We start from the raw sequence: 20,471 nt of genomic DNA, 5'->3' as shown, positions 1-20,471 counted from the left end.
GACACTTATTGACTTTACCATGTATGTGTATGTGTGAGTCTGAAAACTTGCCTCTGTGTGCCCATGAGGGCCAAAACAAAGAGTAGGGACCCATGGAGCTGGGGTTGCAGGCTCTGCTATAGACTCAGGGATTTGAACCACCATCCTCAGGAAGAGTTCTCATCCTTGACCAAAGGGGACTCCATGGAGTCCTCATTCCAGCCCTAAGCAATTTATTTAAAACACTCCTTTGGTTTGCTTTTGCTAAAAGTAAAATCGCATGCTAATGGGAAAAAAAAACATGCTTGCTGATTTTTACACGAAGAAGTGAAGTGTGGCTGGGTGTTGCATATTGGAGGCGATAGTTACCGTCTTTCAGATCTGACCTAGAGACTGAATTTATAATTGCCATGCTGGTTCCGTAGTGTAATGGTTCTAATACTCTGGGCTTTTAATTTATAAATGTCTTATTCTGAGACTATTTGGGACTATTTCAGAAATTGTCAGAAATTCTGTCCTAATCTCAAGATAAAATTCATTGAGTCATGTCTTTCGAGTGCATTATTTGTATTGTATTTAAATTTTTAACATCTCCAACAAATTTATTTTTTAAAGGAGCAGCCTAAGCAGGGATTAGGGTAGTGTGAGGCACAGAAGTATGAACTAGAATACAGATAGAAATGGATGCTGTCTTACACAGAGGACGACACACCACAGAATCAAAGCAAAGGATTCCTTTAGCAAGCCGCTGGGATTTGGGATTTACGATGTTATTATTGGTTTGGGATGGATCACTTTTAACCAGATTTGAACAGAAGAATGTCCAGGTAGAAATAGATGCAGTGGTTTCTTGTGTCACGGGGCTACTGAAGTTTTGCCCAACATGGGAAAATTGTAATTTCTTGTCAAAGTCTTTCTTTATATGGGTGGTAATATCATTTTCTATGTTATGCTTCGCCAGTGTCTGAGTAGGCCACTCCACAAGTCATGAGTCCTGTTGCTTTTCTTCTGAGATGTCTGGTTTTTTTTGTCTGTTTGCTTGTTTTTATTTTTATTTTAAATCACAGCCTTCCCGTCACATTTAGTTGCTTTGGAATAGGGGCCGGCCAGCTGGTGGCTTGCAGCCTCCTGGGGGAGGAGTTGGTGTGCTCAAGTGAGAGAGGAGAATTGGTCTAATAACACGTCTGTCATTTTAGTGTGTGTGTGTGTGTGTGTGTGTGTGTGTGTGCGCGCGCGCGCACACACCCATAACACGTGGAGGTCAGGGGACAATTTGAGGGACTCTATCCTCTCCTTCTACTGTCAGGGCCCATGATTTGCTGAAGAATGACACCCCAGACTCAAACAGGATGTAAGCACGAGGAGGGTTTTATTCTGCAGACGTCCAGCACGCTGGGGTCTCCCCATTACCAAGACAGAGAGACACCCAAGTGAGCTTGCAGGCCTGATTTTAAGCACATTAGGGAATTCTGAGGTGGAGTCCCTCTCTACGGAGATTCCATTACAATGGTGTATGGGCTGGAAACTTGCTGGGGAGGTCTGGGAACCCTTACTGAGAAAGCAGTTGAGGAAGTCTGGAAACTGCTGTTCACCCATTGGCCTTGCTTCAGGCCAGGTGGCTGGGACATTCCATTACCTGGGCATGAGAGCTGCAGCCTAGTTTTTTTTCTGTTAGTAATTGACTTGCCTGGACTTGCCCAGTTCTTAGGCTGAATCTCCTTAACTGCCAATTTGAAGCCTGCCATGGAGTCAGCCTGCCTTATCCCTCTCACTACCACATGGGACCCATGATTCAGACTCAGGCTATCTGACTCGTTTGCAAATGCCGAGTTAATCCCTGAGCCAGCTTGTTGGCCCAAGGTAGTTGTTGGAATAAAAATGGCCCCCATAGGGTTGGGGATTTAGCTCAGTGGTAGAGCGCTTGCCTAGCAAGCGCAAGGCCCTGGGTTCGGTCCCCAGCTCTGAAAAAAAAAGAAAAAGGAAAAAATGGCCCCCATAGGCACAGAGGGAGTGGCACTATTTGAAAGGTTTAGGAGGTGTGTAGGTGTGGCCTTGTTGGAGGAATATGTCACTGGGGATGGGCTTGGGGTTTCTTTCTTTCTTTCTTTTTTTTTTTTTTAAGATTTAGTCATTTATTATATATAAGTACACTGTAGCTATCTTCAGACACACCAGAAGAGGGCATCGGATCTCTTTACAGATGGTTGTGAGCCACCATGTGGTTGTGGGGAATTGAACTCAGGACCTCTGGAAGAGCAGTTGGGTGCTCTTAACCACTGAGCCATCTTTCCAGCCTGGGCTTGGGGGTTTCTAATGCTCAAGCCAGGCCCACGGTCTTTCTCTTCCTGATGTATTCAGATCCCCATGCAGAACTCTCAGCTTCTCCAGCACCAAGTTTGCCTGCCTGGTGCTATGATTCCTGCCATGCTGATAATGGACTAATGCCCTGACACTGTAAGCCAGCTCCAATTAAATGCTTCTCTTTATAGGAGTTGTTGTAGACACGGTGTCTCTTCACAGCAATAGAATGCTAAGACACCCACTTTTTTTTTTTGGTGTCTTTTTTGGTAACCCAACTCAGCAATTCAAATAGCAATTTTGAAAATCTAACATTCTAATTCAGCACAACCCGAAATCAGACAAATAGTGGAGGGGATGCATTAAAAGGTTTTCTTTTCCTTGTATTTCTATAAGGGCAGAAAACAGCATGTACAGTAGCTGAGCCCTTGGGCGATTGCTGACTCCCCTTTCTCAGAGTTCTCAGTAATCCCTTTCCCAACAGAGTGTGATGGCGGGGGAGGGTAGTACCTGCTGAAGGAGAGATGTGTGGCAAAGTCATAGGAAGCCCCTGTGGGCACTCAGGAGCTGGTGAGAATGTAGGCTCTGGGGAGTAACAGAGATCCTCCAAGGCCCTTCCTTCTGTCTCTAGTTAGTATCTGACCATCTACCCCATGGTGCTGAGGCCAACCTTTAGTGACCCTTGTGTTGAAGAGACGTCACTCTGCTGGAGTCTCTGCAGAGACACTGGGACTGAGTGGCTGGCGACTCTGTTTACTGGGGGAACGTTCAAGGTAGCACCTCTTCATCTGCTGCCCTCCAGGGAAGGGAGAGACTTGATACAGGTCTTTCCTGATGTTTAACAAAATCTACCTCTTGCCTAATGATTATTTTTTCTCCTTCTCTTCTCTTCTTTTCCCACTTTCCCCTTTACCCCCTTCTTCTTTTTGAGACCTAAGTCTCAGGTATCCCAGGCTAGCCTGAACTCACTTGATCCCCCTGCCTCTGTCTCATGATTGCTGGGATTACTGCACTGAGTAGGGCCATAGCCCATTTATGTAGTGCTCAGAATGGAACCAGGGCTTCATGCATGATAGACAAGTGCTCTACCAACTTAGCCACACCCCTGCTCTCTTCTAATAATTTCTAAAGACAAGAGGTACTTGCAATGTACACATAAGAAACAATACCTGCAGCTGTTCACACGTGCACGCACACGTGGAGTCTCCTCAGTCCTTTGTTGGCTATTTGTGTGGTGGCTATCCTCTGTAGTTGTGTATACCCAAGGATAATGCAGAGGAGGATGTCTGAGAGAGAGGGCTACATGCAGGAGTAGGGCTCACCCAGTATTCAGGATCTAAGAACAAAGCTGAGGTCTCCCTGACTTGAAGGCTATAACTGATGCTCCACAGAACCAGGTCTGTGCCAAAGTAGGCAGAACCCAGGGCCAGCCTCCTCCCCTCCTGATGATCCCTCTGCTGGCCTGGAGTGAGGCTGGTGGCTGATAGGAGCTGGTTCCTCAGATGAGGTAATTTGTTTTGGTGCCAGGGGAAGGGAGGTGGTGGGAGCTCAAGGGGCCATGCTGTCTGCTCTCCCCTTACTGGCGCCACAGGCTGTACAGCCTGGGTCTTGTCTGGACAGTGCCTCATGCTGGGAATGATGAGAAGAGACTCGAAGGGCAGGGAGTGGCCGGGCAGCCCATGCTTGAAGTCTGGAAGAGAAAATGGGAGCTCAGCTAAAAGGCTGGGCTCTCCTCTTCTAGGGTTCTCGGTCAAGTGGACCCTGTTTGGACCCTGAACAAGCTTACAGCATGCAGAAGGAACAACTATGCTCCCCCAGACATCTGAGCTGTTACTCTGAAATACTTCCAGGGTTTGCCCTTATCCTAGGAAGTCTTTCCAGCTTCCAGGTTTTCAGAGGCCACCCAGGACAGCTGTGAGCCACTTCCTAGCTCCACTCACTGATTAGAAGCTCCCAATCTGTCTGCAAGGCCCAAGAACTCATTAAGAAATGTGAGTGACAGGTCTTTTGCATGCAAGTAGACTGATGGGCTCTTAAAATACCTGGGTTCCTACACACGTTCCCAGAGTGTTCTCAACACATTCTCCATCCTCCTTCTCACCCACCCACCAGAAACAGACACTTCCCTGCTTCTGACACAGTGCCATGTTCTTCACGTTCAAGTGAGTGGCCGTCAGTGGTGTTCCCGTTGTATCTAGCTTCTCTTCCCCATTGTTTTATCTGGGAGGTTGCGGGCAGTGCTGTGCTGTTGTGAGTAGCAGAAGTTATTCTTAGCTCGGATGCGTTCCATTTAATAGCATCCCAATATTGGGCAAGTGGGACAGCTCAGGGGGTCACCCCTATTCTACCCCTAAAACCTATGTACGAAGATAGAAGGGAAAAGAACAACTTGAAAAGCTGTTTTCTGTCCTCCATACATGGGTTGTAGCATGCACATGCACATGCACATGCACACCACACACACATACACACGCACATGCATGCATACACCATACACATGCACTTGAACATACACCACACACATGCAGATGCACATAACACACACACACACACACACACACACACACACACACACACACCTTATCTTTATAGAAGTAATCTCAAGGGATTTTTTTTTAAATTAACTTTTGAAAGGCTTTACTTGGAATTTTTAACCCAACTTCTAAGAATTTATTATTTGTTGTGTTTCTGACTATTTTCCTTTTTAACTTTTTCATGTATCATTCACTTGATGTAGCCTATTATTTTCTAAATGGCATTTGTGCTTTATTTCAGGTAAGACAATGATAACCCTATGGTTCCTTCTTTATAATTCTCTAGCTCTGATTCATTTTGAGTTTATTCTAGGGTAAGGTGTTCAGTGAGCCACCAACCTTGTTCTTTCAGAGAGGTGTCCCCACTTACTGAATGACACATTGTTAGTCCTATTTATTGAAAGGTCCCTGACTTTCCTTTGCTGCCTGACAATGCGGCCGGCCACACACTGCTGTCGGCTTCCTTTGTTAAGACGGAATAATAGGCTTGAATGTCTAGGAGGAGACTTAGGCAGACTCCTCATCTTCAGAGCTTCTGAGGACACTCTTACTTTAGAATTTATTAAGGAGCTCGAGGTTTAGTCTGTGTGATTCAAAGATTTTGTGGGGTTACATGCATTTTTAAAGTTGACAGGAAGCGTGTGACCTGGCTGCTATATTAGATGTCTTTATCTTTCCATCCATGAACATCTTTTTCAGTGCCTTCAAAGCCACCTTCACAGCTGCTTACCTGTTCCTTGTTACACCGTCTTCTACGTGTTGCTTTTTTTGTTGTTGTTGTTTCTTTGCAAAGAGGTTTATTTGTTTGTTTTATCTACGCTATTAATTCAAGCATGAGGATGTTTTTATTTCCCCCACTGTCTTTTAGGTGGTGGTTATATGTTCCAACTCTGAATAAGGGGTGTCTGATGATCTAGCTGGGTGTTTTAGAATATTAGAAATATTGCGTGAATCACTAAGAAATGGACTCGGTGTAGACGTCCATCAGGTCATATATTCATAGCAGAAATGTGATTCGCACACAAAGGAAAATGAAATTCGTAGAAAAAAATGGGAAGGAACTGGGAAGCCTTACACTGAGTAAGGTAATCAGATCCAGAAGACAAATGCTGCGTGTTCTCCCTCATATTTGGCTCCTGGTTTTGAAGTATTTGTGTATTTAATTTGGAAGAATCTGTAGAGCCCAGGATGCTAGAAAGGGCCATGAGAGGGAGAAGGAAGGAAGCTTTAATGGGAGATGGGGCAGGGTTCTGGGGCTGTAGAGTGGGAGTTAGGGGGGGAGGGGGTAGACCAATGACAGTAGTGGCGGTGGGCGGCAGGAATACCAGAAGTTAAAGATTTAGGCAGGAACTTTGGCAGGGGTAAGAGGAGGGGAGAGGATGGGGTAGCTATGGTTGAATTAGGGGAAGGATTAAAGAAGCTGAAGGGGAGGGTGTCCCCATAGGAAGACTACCAAGTTCAACTAACCCAGACCCCAGGGAACTCTCAGAGACTGAGCCATCAACCAGGCAGCACACAGGAGCAGGTGAGCAGATCTGAGGCCCCCTACACATATAAGGCAGAGGACTGCCTGATCTGGCCTCAGTGGGAGAGGATGTGTCTAATTTCTGAAGCCCCAGGAAAGGGGGAGTCTGTTGTGGGGGAGCACACTCTCAGAGAAAGGGGGAGGAGGAGTGGGATGAGGAACTGTTGGAAGGAGGATGGGAAAGGGGGCAATGGCTGGAATGCAAGTAAATAAAATAATTTTTAAAAAGATGGTGTGTAAAGCCCCCATGAAAGTGAAAGACCCCCGGAGCGGGGAGACCCTCACTCAAGTCTCAGGATGGCTCGACCCTCCAAGAACTCATGTAAGACCATCCTTGCTGTAATTTACATGAGGTTTATTGACAGGAACCAGTGCACTGGGGTCAAGACTTGTATCCCATGCAGGAGCAGTGGAGTTTGACCCCAAGAGGCTGGGAGAAGAGGTATTTAAAGGAAGAAACCACAACCCAAGGGGGCAGGGATGGCGTCATTGGAAAGTGTGGAGAATACCAGTGAAAAATCACAAGGAGAAACTCTCTGTTTCTCAAGAATGTTTAACTTTATGGTCCGCTAGTTCCTGGGAGAAGCTTCCTGCTTCTCAAGATTGTTCTCTAAGATTTTTTTTTTAATTTTTTTTAAATATTTTATTCATTTATTATATATAAGTACACTGTAGCTGACTTCAGACACACCAGAAGAGGGCATAGGATCTCTTTACAGATGGTTGTGAGCCACCATGTGGTTGCTGGGAATTGAACTCAGGACCTCTGGAAGAGCAGTCGGGTGCTCTTAACCGCTGAGCCATCTCTCCAGCCCCGTTCTCTAAGATTTTAATCTAACTTTATGGTCAGCTAGTTCCTGAGAGAAAGCTGTTGAACCGGCCGATGTAATTGCAGTTCCGGGGCCCGGCCAGTTTCTTCTATTCTAAACTTTTGTCTAGGGGGGCAACCTTAAAACTTGTACCTTTCAAAAGTCCACTGCTCTCAGGTGATTAAAAGGAATATATAGAGAAATATTGTATGAGAAGGTCTTTCCACATGTCTCGGAAGTCGTTCTTTCTGGCCTTTTGTCCTAGAGTCTAAGACCAAGCCTGGAATGTTCTATTTTAGACCCCCTCAAGCTCTCTCTGTCACCAGCTTCCTTGTGGTATATTATGTAGTTATGTATTTTCCATGTTCACATGGTCAGCTAGAGTTTGGTAAGTGCATTGTACATTTTCTTTTTTTTCCCCTTGAATTATTTGTTTATTTTATGTATATGAATACACTGTCGCTATCTTCAGACACACCAGAAGAGGGCATCAGATCCCATTACAGATGGTTGTGAGCCACCATGCAGTTGGTGGGAATTGAACTCAGGACCTCTGGAACCGCTAAGCCATCTCTCCAGCTCCGGTTGAGTGACATTTTCTAATGTCACTTAACAAAGAGTGACAAGGAATCAAGCTCAGATAGATGGTTTCCAAGTCTAGATTCATGTACAATTAAAAAAAAAAAAAAACCCTCCAATCCAGACGCTGCTGTTGCTAAGGGTCTTCATTACCACAAGCAACCAGAAATGGATTTTGTCCTCACAGCCAGTATTAGTAAGCGCCCCACCCTATCCCTTTCCTCCACAAGCTGCAGCGTAAAAGCCACGGGTCTGGCTCCCTCTATTGCTCTGAGTTTTGTATTCAAGTTCACACCTTTTTAGCTTATAGACTTCCAGCGGGATGTGGCAAGGTTGGAAGATTGCACTTGCGCCCCCTGGTGTTGAAAGCAAAAACTAGGGGTTGGCCTTCCTACCTTTGTGGTTTTCATTTGTCCAAGCCTCAGGTGCTGAGGGAACCCCAGAGCTTTCAAAGGTCGGCACAACCGGCAGCAGATTGCACTGAATTTTGATCTGTGCCCTTTTTTAATCTTACCCAAGTGTTGGTATCTGTCCATTTTCTCAATGAACATTGAAAAGGTTGGTACAACTCTAATTGTCTATCTCCGTCTCAGTTCAGCTTCTCACTGGTTTTCAGTCAGGTGGTGGTGGTGGTGGTGGTGGTGGTGGTGGTGGTGGTGGTGGTGGTGGTGGTGGTGGTGGTGGTGGTGGTGGTGGTGGTGGTGGTGGTAGTGGTGGTGTGTGTGTGTGTGTGTGTGTGTGTGTGTGTGTGTGTGTGTGTTTACACATCTAGACATGTGCTGATGCATGCATCAGAGTCTCTTTGCTTCTACCATGGCCGTTCTGGCAATCAAGCTCAGATTTGGTAACAAGTGCCTTCATCCACTGAACCATTCTGCCAGTCTTCTTCCCAATTCCTTTTAATTGTACAGTTCGGTGCTACATTTAGTTCCCCCCCCCAAAAAAACTTTATAGGCCTTGAATCTCCCTAAGTAAAGTTGATCTCCCCCCCCCGCCCCCTCCACGATCCCAGTGTGGTACTCACAGGGTTTCAGAACATTCCCAACCCTTTCCATCCCACTTCCATCATTCCCCACCACCCCCAACCCCCAACCCCGCACCCCTCCACCCCCACCCTCCTCGATGTCTCTGCTCCCTCTGCCCTCATGGATTGAATCGGCCGACAGTCCATGAGAGCAGGAAACCCATACACTCCCATTTTTCTTGTGGTAAGTGCACGAGCTCTACAGAGCCAGTGCAGGCTTGCATATACTGTAGGTGTTACTAGACGGTCTCAAACGGGCTAAGCAAAGTATCGTGTCATGAGAGTCTAGCTGTGTGAACCCATCGTGATCTTTTATTTTGCTGGAAGTGTGAGGACCCGAAGTTGGAGGGAGGCCTGTGAGCAGGTGGTTCCCTCCTGCCATAGCGTGTTCCTGTGGCCATAGTTTGGGGAAGACCAATCATGACCTGAGGCTGCCAACCATTCTCATTGATCCACAGTGAGTTATGAGGATCTTGATGGAGTCTTGTGGTTCTGCCCCTGGGGCAGGGGCACATGGGAATGGATGGTAAGGAAGCACGCTGGCAGTTGTGTGGAGAGCTTGACTCTGAGCATGAGGGTCCGTGATGTGTGGGCAAACAAAATGATGTTAATATGTGGAACTCGTGCCAAGAGTCAGAAACGGAACTTAGAGCAGAGCTTTATGGCCTTGAGCCTTAAAAAGAGTTTTGACGGCTCGGTATCTCCTGTTTCTGGTTGGATTCATAACTACTCATTGAAACTACAACGAAGCCAGACTCCTGTATTCCCAAGGGAGGAATTCGGTGCAACCAAAAGCAGATGCAGTCAAGACAGGCTGGGTGGGATGCATGTGTATGTGTTTCCAAATAAGCAAATACATGTTCAGTTCATAGACTACTTGTAGTTGTAGCTCTGTGTTTTTCATGGCTGACCATTTGGTTTTGGATAACCAATTGGTATGCTTAAAGCTTGATGGAATAAAAATTAATAATAACAAGAAAAAAGTGAAGATGGACTGGGTACAAACCCAGGACAAACTAATTTATTACATGTGTGGTCACCATCATTTAAAGACATCAGATTTTGTTTTAAAGGTTAAGTAACTTGATATGTGCAAAACAGTTTAAAGGCTGGGGGCTTCAGGGCAGTTGCTGTGGCTTATTCTCACGGATATTTCTCAGAGAATGTCATTTCCTTGGGCCCGTGGCTTGTACGGAGCAGTTGAATTTGGTTTTTTGTTTTTAATTTAATTTAATTTAGTTGTATGTATGTGGTGTCTAGCCTGAATGTATATCTGTGTACCACATATATAAAATGCTCACAGAGCCAAAAGAGAGTATTATATCCCCTGGCACTGGAGTCACAGATGGTTGTGAGCTACCATATGGGTGCTGGGAATCAAACCCAGGTCCTCTAGAAGAGCAGCCAGTGCCCTTAACCACTGAGCTATCTCTCCAGTTCCACACAGGTGAATTTGAAACAGGAATTTATGATTTAAGGTGAGGAAGACCATGAAGTGCCATTTATTACAATGCTTTTTTTTTTCTTCAAAATATATCTGGGCTTTTGCCAGTAAACAGAAACTTGGCCAGCGTCACCCCTATCTGTCACCCACACTGTTTCTTGAGCTCTTCGTCCTCACAGACAGGTTTGGAGCTTTTAATCACTCACATGATCTTTGAATTGGAGCTCTGAAGCTAGGTCACACACCTTTGGTTTGAGGAAGTGAATGCTTAGTATCCTTCTTACAACAGGACATTATGTTGTTACAGTAAGTAATCCATATCCAGCCTAGCTTACAACCAAAAAAGCAATAGCCTCCTTCTGAAGTACATGGCTTAAAGGATACGCCACTATTCCCGATCACACAGTAACCTGAAGGAATAGAGAAGGGGAAAATGAGTCTTCATGAAGCTGGGAATGAACCTGGTCTTGTTTACTCTTGCTGATGGAGAGTTTGGTATCTGCTCGGTCTTCTTCTGGGGACCCATCCTCTTACGTCCTATTCTACTTCAGTAAGACTGTGGAGTCTAGGTCTATGAAGACAGATTTAAGCTGGGCATGTTGGTGCATGCCCTCAACCCTAAGCACTGTAGATACTGAGTCGGTTCTAGATATCCAAGGCCAGCCTGGTCTTCATAGCTAGTTCTAGGACAGCCAGGGCTATATAGAGAGGTTCTGAATTAAAACAAAACAATACGAATTTGGTGAGTAGAGATGTATGCATCATGAAAAGGACTCCCCTAAAGATCCTGGAGGTCTTTAGGAAATAATGAACAATGGCTAGTATAGAGAAAGGCAACCCTTAGCTACATCCTAGCTCCAACCTGATGGCCCATATCCTGTGGGTAGAACATCCCATGCTGGGCTTATATTCATAGTCTGTCTGTCTGTCTGTCTGTCTGTCTGTCTGTCTGTCTGTCTATCTATCTATCTATCTATCTATCTATCTATCAATCGACGTATCTATCTAAAATTTTAGGAGCTGAGCTTTTGGGAGATCTTTTCATTTTTTTTTAAAGATTTATTTATTTTATTTATATGAGTACATTGTAGCTGTTTTTAGACACACCAGAAGAAGATATCGGATACCATTATAGATAGTTGTGAGCTACTATGTGGGTGGTAGGAATTGAACTCCGGTCCTCTGGAAGCCATCTCTCTAGCCTCAGGAAACCTTTTATATTCAGACCCACGGTCCATCTCTTACCTTCAGGCAATGAGGTCACCAGGAAGAGCAGTAAACATAAAAGATGCAGGTCCATAGCTGTGAAGGGTGTGGTGCTGGAACTGCCCAGACAGCTGTTGGGGAGCCTTGTGTATAGAGATGGTCTGGATTCGGGCTCACTCTTCCAGGGAGATCCCAGCTTCTATAGGATCAGAAGAGGAGGAGAGAGGCCCTGTGCCTTTCAGCACCACCTTCATTTCTTCAAAGCACATGAAGGCACTCAGCCCAGGGTCCCAGAAAAAGTATTACAGAACACAGGCAATGCAAGGATAGGAGGGACACAGGGAAAGAATACTCACAGGGTTCAAGAAGCAAAAGGCTCTTAACATGTCAACAGAATTTGTCTAAGAGTAGTGGGTTTGTTCAGTGAGTGGAGAAGACTCCTCAGTCAGTTTTACTTACTCATCTGACCAGAGACTGCTGTGAGAAAGTCCCCAGTGAGCTTCCTCTTCTAAATGGCTTGAGACACCCATCTGGGTCTGAGGACCTCAGGTGGCAGGGAGGAGCTCACAGGTTGGGGTAGTTGGGTAGTAGTGTTGGAACTTACTCAGCTTTCTCATGGGAGGGCCAGTTCTGTGCTGTTTTCAAGGTTGGATGCCCAGATCCAGAGGCGGAACTGAACACTAGTTCCCTGGAGGTAAGGATGTGGCCTTTGGAAAGAGTCGTTAGGCCCACAGGAAAGAGTCTTTGGGGTCAGTCATGAATGATTAAGACTAACTTTGATGTTGTTCTGTCCTTTGAGGTAGGCTTGTTGCCAAGTGGCCCACACACTGCAGTCTGTAAGAAGCCAATAGAGTGTGGTTTTACTGACTACACTGTGCTTTGAAGGCGTGCTCTCTTTGAAGACTACTTAGTAGCTCAACTCTGTCTTCATCCTCTCTAAAACCACATGCATTGTGGAAAGTTCTTTTTTGAGGATATGAGGATAAAATAAAATAATGTATTTCTGCTGGTACATTTCTTTGTTTTTTTTAATATTTATTTATTTAAGCATTCTAGTTACACGTATGTCTGCATGACAGAATGGGGCATCGGATCTCATTGTAGATGATTGTGAGTCACCATGTGGGTCCTGGGAATTGAACTCAGGACCTCAGGAGGAGCAGCTAGTGCTCTTAACTGCTGAGCTATCTCTCTCCAACCCAGGTATACTTTATTTTAAAAATATAATGTGTGTGTGTGTGTGTGTGTGTGTGTGTGTGTGTGTGTGTGTGCTCGCACGCGCATGCGCATGTTCAGCATGCACGTGGAGGAGGTTAAAGGACAGCTTTGTGATGTCTTCCCTCACCTTTATGTGAGTGCTGGGGATCAAACACCAGCTGTGGGGCTTCCGCTCCTTGTACTCTACCAGCTCAGCCATCTTGCTGGCACATGTGTTGGTATATGCAAGTACTTAGTATTATCACTAAATTCCACTGTAGCATCTGTCTTCCTTTCTCCTTCAGCAACTTCCAAATGCCTTCCTGATAAAGGCAGAATCCTGCTGTGAGAGTTTTACTTCGGTCTCCACTGATGCTTCTAAAACTGAGAGCACTAGTGTGGATTAAACTCAGAGTGAGACCGTGAGAGTGGGTCCCACACTGGAGTGTATTGGTGACCAGTGGTGCAATGTCTCTCTCAAGGAAGGATTGCTAATGAGAGGCTGCAGGGCATCCTGCATTGGCTGCCCAGTCTCACAAGCTTCCGTTCCTTCTCAAGCCTCCGCTATCATAAATACAGGGAAGAGGCTTGGCCATCTTCGTAGAGACAGAGAAATCAAGGCTCAGAGGGGGTAGAAAGGGCTTGCATGTAGAAAACAATCTCTCGGAGCTGTTTTCTAGTCATGGTATTTTGATGTGTGTGTCTCACAAACCTAAAACCATGTTTTTGCTTTGAATGGATATTCTCATGCCGGACCACTTTCCCAAGAATGATGGTTATCAGTATAATAAGAAGAAGAGATACCTTTTATAAAAATATTCTCAGCATCACTACGACCTAAAATACAAATAAAAACTGGGATTAAATATTTGAGTCAAGTAAGAATGGCTACAATAGAAAGACTGAAGATAACAAGTGTTGGGGAGAGTGAAAGAAGGGAATATTTATGGACTATCGGTTGAGATGTAAATTAGTAGGACCACTGTGGGCAATAGCATGGAGAGTTGTCTTAATTAGGTTTCATTGCTGTGAAAAGACACCATGACCAAGGCAACTCGTATAAAGAACAACATTGGGGCTGGGGATTTAGCTCAGTGGTAGAGCGCTTACCTAGGAAGCGCAAGGCCCTGGGTTCGGTCCCCAGCTCCGAAAAAAAAAAAGAACCAAAAAAAAAAAAAAAAAAAGAACAACATTTGATTGGAGCTGGCTTACAGGTTCAGAGGTTCAGCCCATTATCATCATGGTGGTGGGAAACATGGCAGGCAGTATCCAAGCAGATGTGGTGCTAGAGAAGGAGCTGGGAGTTCTACATCTTCATTCAAAGGAGACTTTGGCCTCTTCAGGCGGGTGTGAGGAAGCTCTCTTCCACAATAGGTAGAGCCTGAGCATCGGAGGAGACCTCCAAACCCCACCCCCACAGTGACACACTTCCTCTGACAAGGCCACATCTCCTAATAGCGCCACTCCCTATGGACTAAGCATATTCAAACCCCAAGGATTTTCTAGAAATTAAAAGAGAACTACCTTATGATCAGAAGTGACACTAGTGGAAATTATTAAAAAGAAATGAAATCAGCATGTCAAAAAGACACCGGGGGCTTCCATATCAATTATGAAAACTCTTCACAATACCAGGAAATTGAAATAAACTATATGTCTGTCAACTGATGACTGGGCAGGGAAAAAAGAAAGGTGCCTATATTCAACATTAGTCATCTGACGTGAATGGAACAGGGATCCTGTAAAGCGGGATAAGAAGGAGAAGTGCCACACTATCTCACTCACACAATGTCTGAATCTAAAACATCGAGCTCACACAAGCTGAGAGCAGAAGTGTGGTTATTCGAGGAGGGAAGGCAGGAAAAGAGGGCTGTGGGGCAATCCCCTCACTGTGTATAGGTCACAACTAGATGGAAGCAAGAAGTTATGTGTGCTATTGCACACTAGCTGGCCATAGATGACAATGATGTTCTGTACATTTAAAGCAGCTAGGAGAAGGGTTTTAAAATTGTCACCAGCTAAGCATGATGACTCACGTCCACAAGCCCAGCCTTCTAGTGCTGGAGGAAGGACAATCAAGAGTTCAAGGCCAGCCTCAGTGAGTTCAAGCAAAATGAAACAAGGTTTTAACCAAAAAGAGATAAATGTTTGTAAATATGAATAATTAACATGATTTAAACATTGCACAATGCTTGTGTGTTTTCTTTTAATATGTAAGGTTTTAGTTTATTTTGGGGGGACCAGGTTTTGCAATGTTGCCTAGACTGGCCTTGAATTTTTAATTCTTCTGCCTCAGCCTCTTTAGCACTAAAATTATAGGTATTCACTATCCTATGTGGAACTTTTTATGGATTTATCAATTATCAAAAAGATTATGAACTGCCCAGGCTAGCCATCTTCTACAGCAGTGTTTCTTAACCAGTGGATCACCTAAGACTATTAGGAAAACACAGGTATTTACACTAAGATTCATAACAGCAACAAAATTACAGTTATGAAGTAGCAACAAAAATAATTTCATAGTTGAGGGTCACTTTGACAAGATGAGGAACTGTGTTAAGGGTCATAGTATTAAGAAGGTGGAGAACCACTCGTCTAGAGGATCTCTGTTGACACATCCCCTCAGTCCTTTGAGAATTTCGGGGGATGTGAGGGAAGGTGCAGGTAGGTGCTCTCACGTCTCTGTTTGACTTGTACCCATCCCTATTAGTGGGAGGCACACACAATGTCAGAAAGTAGGTTTGTCTTGTAAGTTGCTATTTTTTTTCAAATCCAATGGCAATTCCAGACCTTAAACTATCTAGAAAGAGGTAGAGGTGCCTCTCTAATTGAGTTGGATACATCACTGGGAAGGGTGATATATATATATATATATATATATATATATATATATATATATATATATAATATATGATCTTACTAAGCTATTCATTGCTACCTATGAGGTCAGAGTCCAGGGTCAGTCCATGTATAGTCTTTGGGTAGTGGCTTAGTCCCTGCAAGCTCTGGTTGCTTGGCATTGTTGTTCATATGGGGTCTCGAGCCCCTTCAAGCTCTTCCAGTTCTTTCTCTGATTCCTTCAACGGGGGTCTTGTTCTCAGTTTAGTTGTTTGCTGCTGGCATTCGCCTCTGTATTTGCTGTATTCTGGCTGTGTCTCTCAGGAGAGATCTACATCCGGCTCCTGTCGGCTTGCACTTCTTTGCTTCATCCATCTTGTCTAATTGGGTGGCTGTAGATGTATGGGCCACATGTGGGGCAGGCTCTGAATGGGTGTTCCTTCTGTGTCTGATTTAATCTTTGCCTCTCTATTCCCTGCCAAGGGTATTCTTGTTCCCCTTTTAAAGAAGGAGTGAAGCATTCGCATTTTGATCATCCGTCTTGAGTTTCATGTGTTGTATGCATCTAGGGTAATTCAAGCATTTGGGCTAATAGCCACTTATCAATGAGTGCATACCATGTGTGTTTTTCTGTGATTGGGTTACCTCACTCAGGATGATATTTTCCAGTTCTAACCATTTGCCTATGAATTTCATAAAGTCATTGTTTTTGATAGCTGAGTAATATTCCATTGTGTAGATGTACCACATTTTCTGTATCCATTCCTCTGTTGAAGGGCATCTGGGTTCTTTCCAGCTTCTGGCTATTATAAATAAGGCTGCTATGAACATAGTGGAGCACGTGTCTTTTTTATATGTTGGGGCATCTTTTGGGTATATGCCCAAGAGAGGTATAGCTGGGTCTTCAGGTAGTTCAATGTTCAATTTTCTGAGGAACCTCCAGACTGATTTCCAGAATGGTTGTACCAGTCTGCAATCCCACCAACAATGGAGGAGTGTTCCTCTTTCTGCACATCCTCGCCAGCATCTGCTGTCACCTGAGTTTTTGATCTTAGCCATTCTCACTGGTGTGAGGTGAAATCTCAGGGTTGTTTTGATTTGCATTTCCCTTATGACTAAAGATGTTGAAATTTTTTAGGTGTTTCTCAGCCATTCGGCATTCCTCAGCTGTGAATTCTTTGTTTAGCTCTAAACCCCATTTTTTAATAGGGTTATTTGTCTCCTTGCGGTCTAACTTCTTGGGTTCTTTGTATATTTTGAATATAAGCCCTCTATCTGTTGTAGGATTGGTAAAGATTTTTTCCCAATCTGTTGGTTGCCATTTTGTCCTAATCACAGTGTCCTTTGCTTTACAGAAGCTTTGCAGTTTTATGAGATCCCTCTTGTCGATTCTTGATTTTAGAGCATAAGCCATTGGTGTTTTGTTCAAGAAATTTTTTCCAGTGCCCATGTGTTCGAGATGCTTCCCCAGTTTTTCTTTTTGAGTATATCTGGTTAGATGTCGAGGTCCTTGATCCACTTGGACTTAAGCTTTGTACAGGGTGATAAGCATGGATCGATCTGCATTCTTCTATATGTTGCCCTCCAGTTGAACCAGCACCATTTGCTGAAAATGCTATCTTTTTTCCATTGGATGGTTTTGGCTCCTTTGTCAAAAATCAAGTGACCATAGGTGTGTGGGTTCATTTCTGGATCTTCAATTCTATTCCATTGGTCTATCTGTCTGTCTCTGTACCAATACCATGCAGTTTTTTTTTTTATCACTATTGCTCTGTAATACTGCTTGAGTTCAGGGATAGTGATTCCCCCTGAAGTCCTTTTATTGTTGAGGATAGTTTTAGCTATCCTGGGTTTTTTGTTATTCCAGATGAATTTGCAAATTGTTCTGTCTAACTCTTTGAAGAATTGGATTGGTATTTTGATGCGGATTGCATTGAATCTGTAGATAGCTTTTGGTAAAATGGCCATTTTTACTATATTAATCCTGCCAATCCATGAGCATGAGAGATCTTTCCATCTTCTGAGGTCTTCTTCAATTTCTTTCTTCAGTGTCTTGAAGTTCTTATTGTACAGATCTTTTACTTGCTTGGTTAAAGTCACACCGAGGTACTTTATATTATTTGGGACTATTATGAAGGGTGTCATTTCCCTAATTTCTTTCTCGGCTTGTTTCTCTTTTGTGTAGAGGAAGGCTACTGATTTATTTGAGTTAATTTTATACCCAGCCACTTTGCTGAAGTTGTTTATCAGCTTTAGTAGTTCTCTGGTGGAACTTTTGGGATCACTTAAATATACTATCATATCATCTGCAAATAGTGATATTTTGACTTCTTTTCCAATCTGTATCCCCTTGATCTCCTTTTGTTGTCTGATTGCTCTGGCTAGAACTTCAAGAACTATATTGAATAAGTAGGGAGAGAGTGGGCAGCCTTGTCTAGTCCCTGATTTTAGTGGGATTGCTTCAAGTTTCTCTCCATTTGGTTTAATGTTAGCAACTGGTTTGCTGTATATGGCTTTTACTATGTTTAGGTATGGGCCTTGAATTCCTATTCTTTCCAGGACTTTTATCATGAAGGGGTGTTGAATTTTGTCAAATGCTTTCTCAGCATCTAATGAAATGATCATGTGGTTTTGTTCTTTCAGTTTGTTTATATAATGGATCATGTTGATGGTTTTCCATATATTAAACCATCCCTGCATGCCTGGGATGAAGCCTACTTGATCATGGTGGATGATTGTTTTGATGTGCTCTTGGATTCGGTTTGCCAGAATTTTATTGAGCATTTTTGCGTCAATATTCATAAGGGAAATTGGTCTGAAGTTCTCTTTCTTTGTTGGGTCTTTGTGGGGTTTAGGTATAAGAGTAATTGTGGCTTCATAGAAGGAATTCGGCAGTGCTCCATCTGTTTCAATTTTGTGGAATAGTTTGGATAGTATTGGTATGAGGTCTTCTATGAAGGTCTGATAGAATTCTGTCTGCACTAAACCCGTCTGGACCTGGGCTCTTTTTGGTTGGGAGACCTTTAATGACCGCTTCTATTTCGTTAGGAGTTATGGGGTTGTTTAACTGGTTTATCTGTTCCTGATTTAACTTCGGTACCTGGTATCTGTCTAGGAAATTGTCTATTTCCTGCAGATTTTCAAGTTTTGTTGAATATAGGCTTTTGTAGTGAGATCTGATGATTTTTTGAATTTCCTCTGATTCTGTAGTTATGTCTCCCTTTTCATTTCTGATTTTGTTAATTTGGACACACTCTCTGTGTCCTCTTGTTAGTCTGGCTAAGGGTCTATCTATCTTGTTGATTTTCTCAAAGAACCAACTTTTGGTTCGGTTGATTCTTTCTATGGTCCTTTTTGTTTCTACTTGGTTGATTTCAGCTCTGAGTTTGATTATTTCCTGCCTTCTACTCCTCCTGGGTGTATTTGCTTCTTTTTGTTCTAGAGCTTTTAGGTGTGCTGTCAAGCTGCTGACATATGCTCTCTCCTGTTTCTTTCTGCAGGCACTCAGAGCTATGAGTTTTCCTCTTAGCACAGCTTTCATTGTGTCCCATAAGTTTGGGTATGTTGTACCTTCATTTTCATTAAATTCTAAGAAGTCTTTAATTTCTTTCTTTGTTTCTTCCTTGACCAGGTTATCATTGAGTAGAGCATTGTTCAACTTCCATGTATATGTAGGTGTTCTTCCCTTATTGTTATTGAAGACCAGCTTTAGGCCGTGGTGGTCTGATAGCACACATGGGATTATTTCTATCTTTCTGTACCTGTTGAGGCCCGTTTTTTGACCAATTATATGGTCAATTTTGGAGAAAGTACCATGAGGAGCTGAGAAGAATGTATATCCTTTTGCTTTAGGATAGAATGTTCTATAAATATCTGTTAAGTCCATTTGGTTCATGACTTCTCTTAGTCTGTCTACATCTCTGTTTAATTTCTGTTTCCATGATCTGTCCATTGATGAGAGTGGGGTGTTGAAATCTCCTACTATTATTGTGTGAGGTGCAATGTGTTTTGAACTTTAGTAAGGTTTCTTTTACGTATGTAGGTGCCCTTGTATTTGGGGCATAGATGTTTAGGATTGAGAGTTCATCTTGGTGGATTTTTCATTGGATGAATATGAAGTGTCCTTCCTTATCTTTTTTGATGACTTTTAGTTGAAAATTGATTTTATTTGATATTAGAATGGCTACTCCAGCTTGCTTCTTCTGACCATTTGCTTGGAAAGTTGTTTTCCAGCCTTTCACTCTGAGGTAGTGTCTGTCTTTGTCTCTGAGGTGTGTTTCCTGTAGGCAGCAGAATGCAGGGTCCTCATTGCGTATCCAGTTTGTTAATCTATGTCTTTTTATTGGGGAGTTGAGACCATTGATGTTGAGAGATATTAAGGAATAGTGATTATTGCTTCCTGTTATATTCATATTTGGATGTGAGGTTATGTTTGTGTGCTTTTCTTCTCTTTGTTTTGTTGCCAAGACGATTAGTTTCTTGCTTTTTCTAGGGTGTAGCTTGCCTCCTTATGTTGGGCTTTACCATTTATTATCCTTTGTAGCGCTGGATTTGTAGAAAGATATTGTGTAAATTTGGTTTTGTCATGGAATATCTTGGTTTCTCCATCTATGTTAATTGAGAGTTTTGCAGGATACAGTAACCTGGGCTGGCATTTGTGTTCTCTTAGGGTCTGTATGACATCTGTCCAGGATCTTCTGGCTTTCATAGTCTCTGGCGAAAAGTCTGGTGTGATTCTGATAGGTCTGCCTTTATATGTTACTTGACCTTTTTCCCTTACTGCCTTTAATATTCTTTCTTTATTTTGTGCATTTAGTGTTTTGACTATTATGTGACGGGAGGAGTTTCTTTTCTGGTCAAATCTATTTGGAGTTCTGTAGGCTTCTTGTATGCTTATGGGCATCTCTTTCTTTAGGTTAGGGACGTTTTCTTCTATGATTTTGTCAAAGATACTTACTGGTCCTTTGAGCTGGGAGTCTTCACTCTCTTCTATACCTATTATCCTTAGGTTTGATCTTCTCATTGAGTCCTGGATTTC

At 43.4% G+C, this 20,471-nt stretch overlaps 1 protein-coding gene across 2 annotated transcripts; it reads right to left on the bottom strand.

The window, feature by feature from the left end:
- Positions 1–10,220: 10,220 nt before the first annotated feature.
- Defb44 (defensin beta 44) lies at positions 10,221–11,912 on the bottom strand. Of its 2 annotated transcripts, none has more exons than NM_001412579.1 (3): positions 11,755–11,912; positions 11,438–11,597; positions 10,221–10,602 (listed from the first exon to the last, which is right to left on the bottom strand). In NM_001412579.1, the coding sequence occupies exons 2-3, from the start codon at positions 11,490–11,492 to the stop codon at positions 10,430–10,432; spliced, it is 228 nt and encodes a 75-aa protein (NP_001399508.1). In that variant the 5' UTR covers positions 11,493–11,597; positions 11,755–11,912; the 3' UTR covers positions 10,221–10,429. The 2 variants fall into 2 exon arrangements, with proteins under 2 accessions (NP_001399508.1, NP_001032618.1); NM_001037529.2 differs by having other exon boundaries at positions 11,858–11,912.
- Positions 11,913–20,471: the final 8,559 nt, after the last annotated feature.

The sequence above is a fragment of the Rattus norvegicus genome, chromosome 15, assembly GCF_036323735.1.
Source record: "Rattus norvegicus strain BN/NHsdMcwi chromosome 15, GRCr8, whole genome shotgun sequence".
Classification (NCBI taxonomy): domain Eukaryota; kingdom Metazoa; phylum Chordata; class Mammalia; order Rodentia; family Muridae; genus Rattus; species Rattus norvegicus.
The sequence above is the reverse complement of the archived record's forward strand: the minus strand, read 5'-3'. Positions and strand labels throughout refer to the sequence as shown.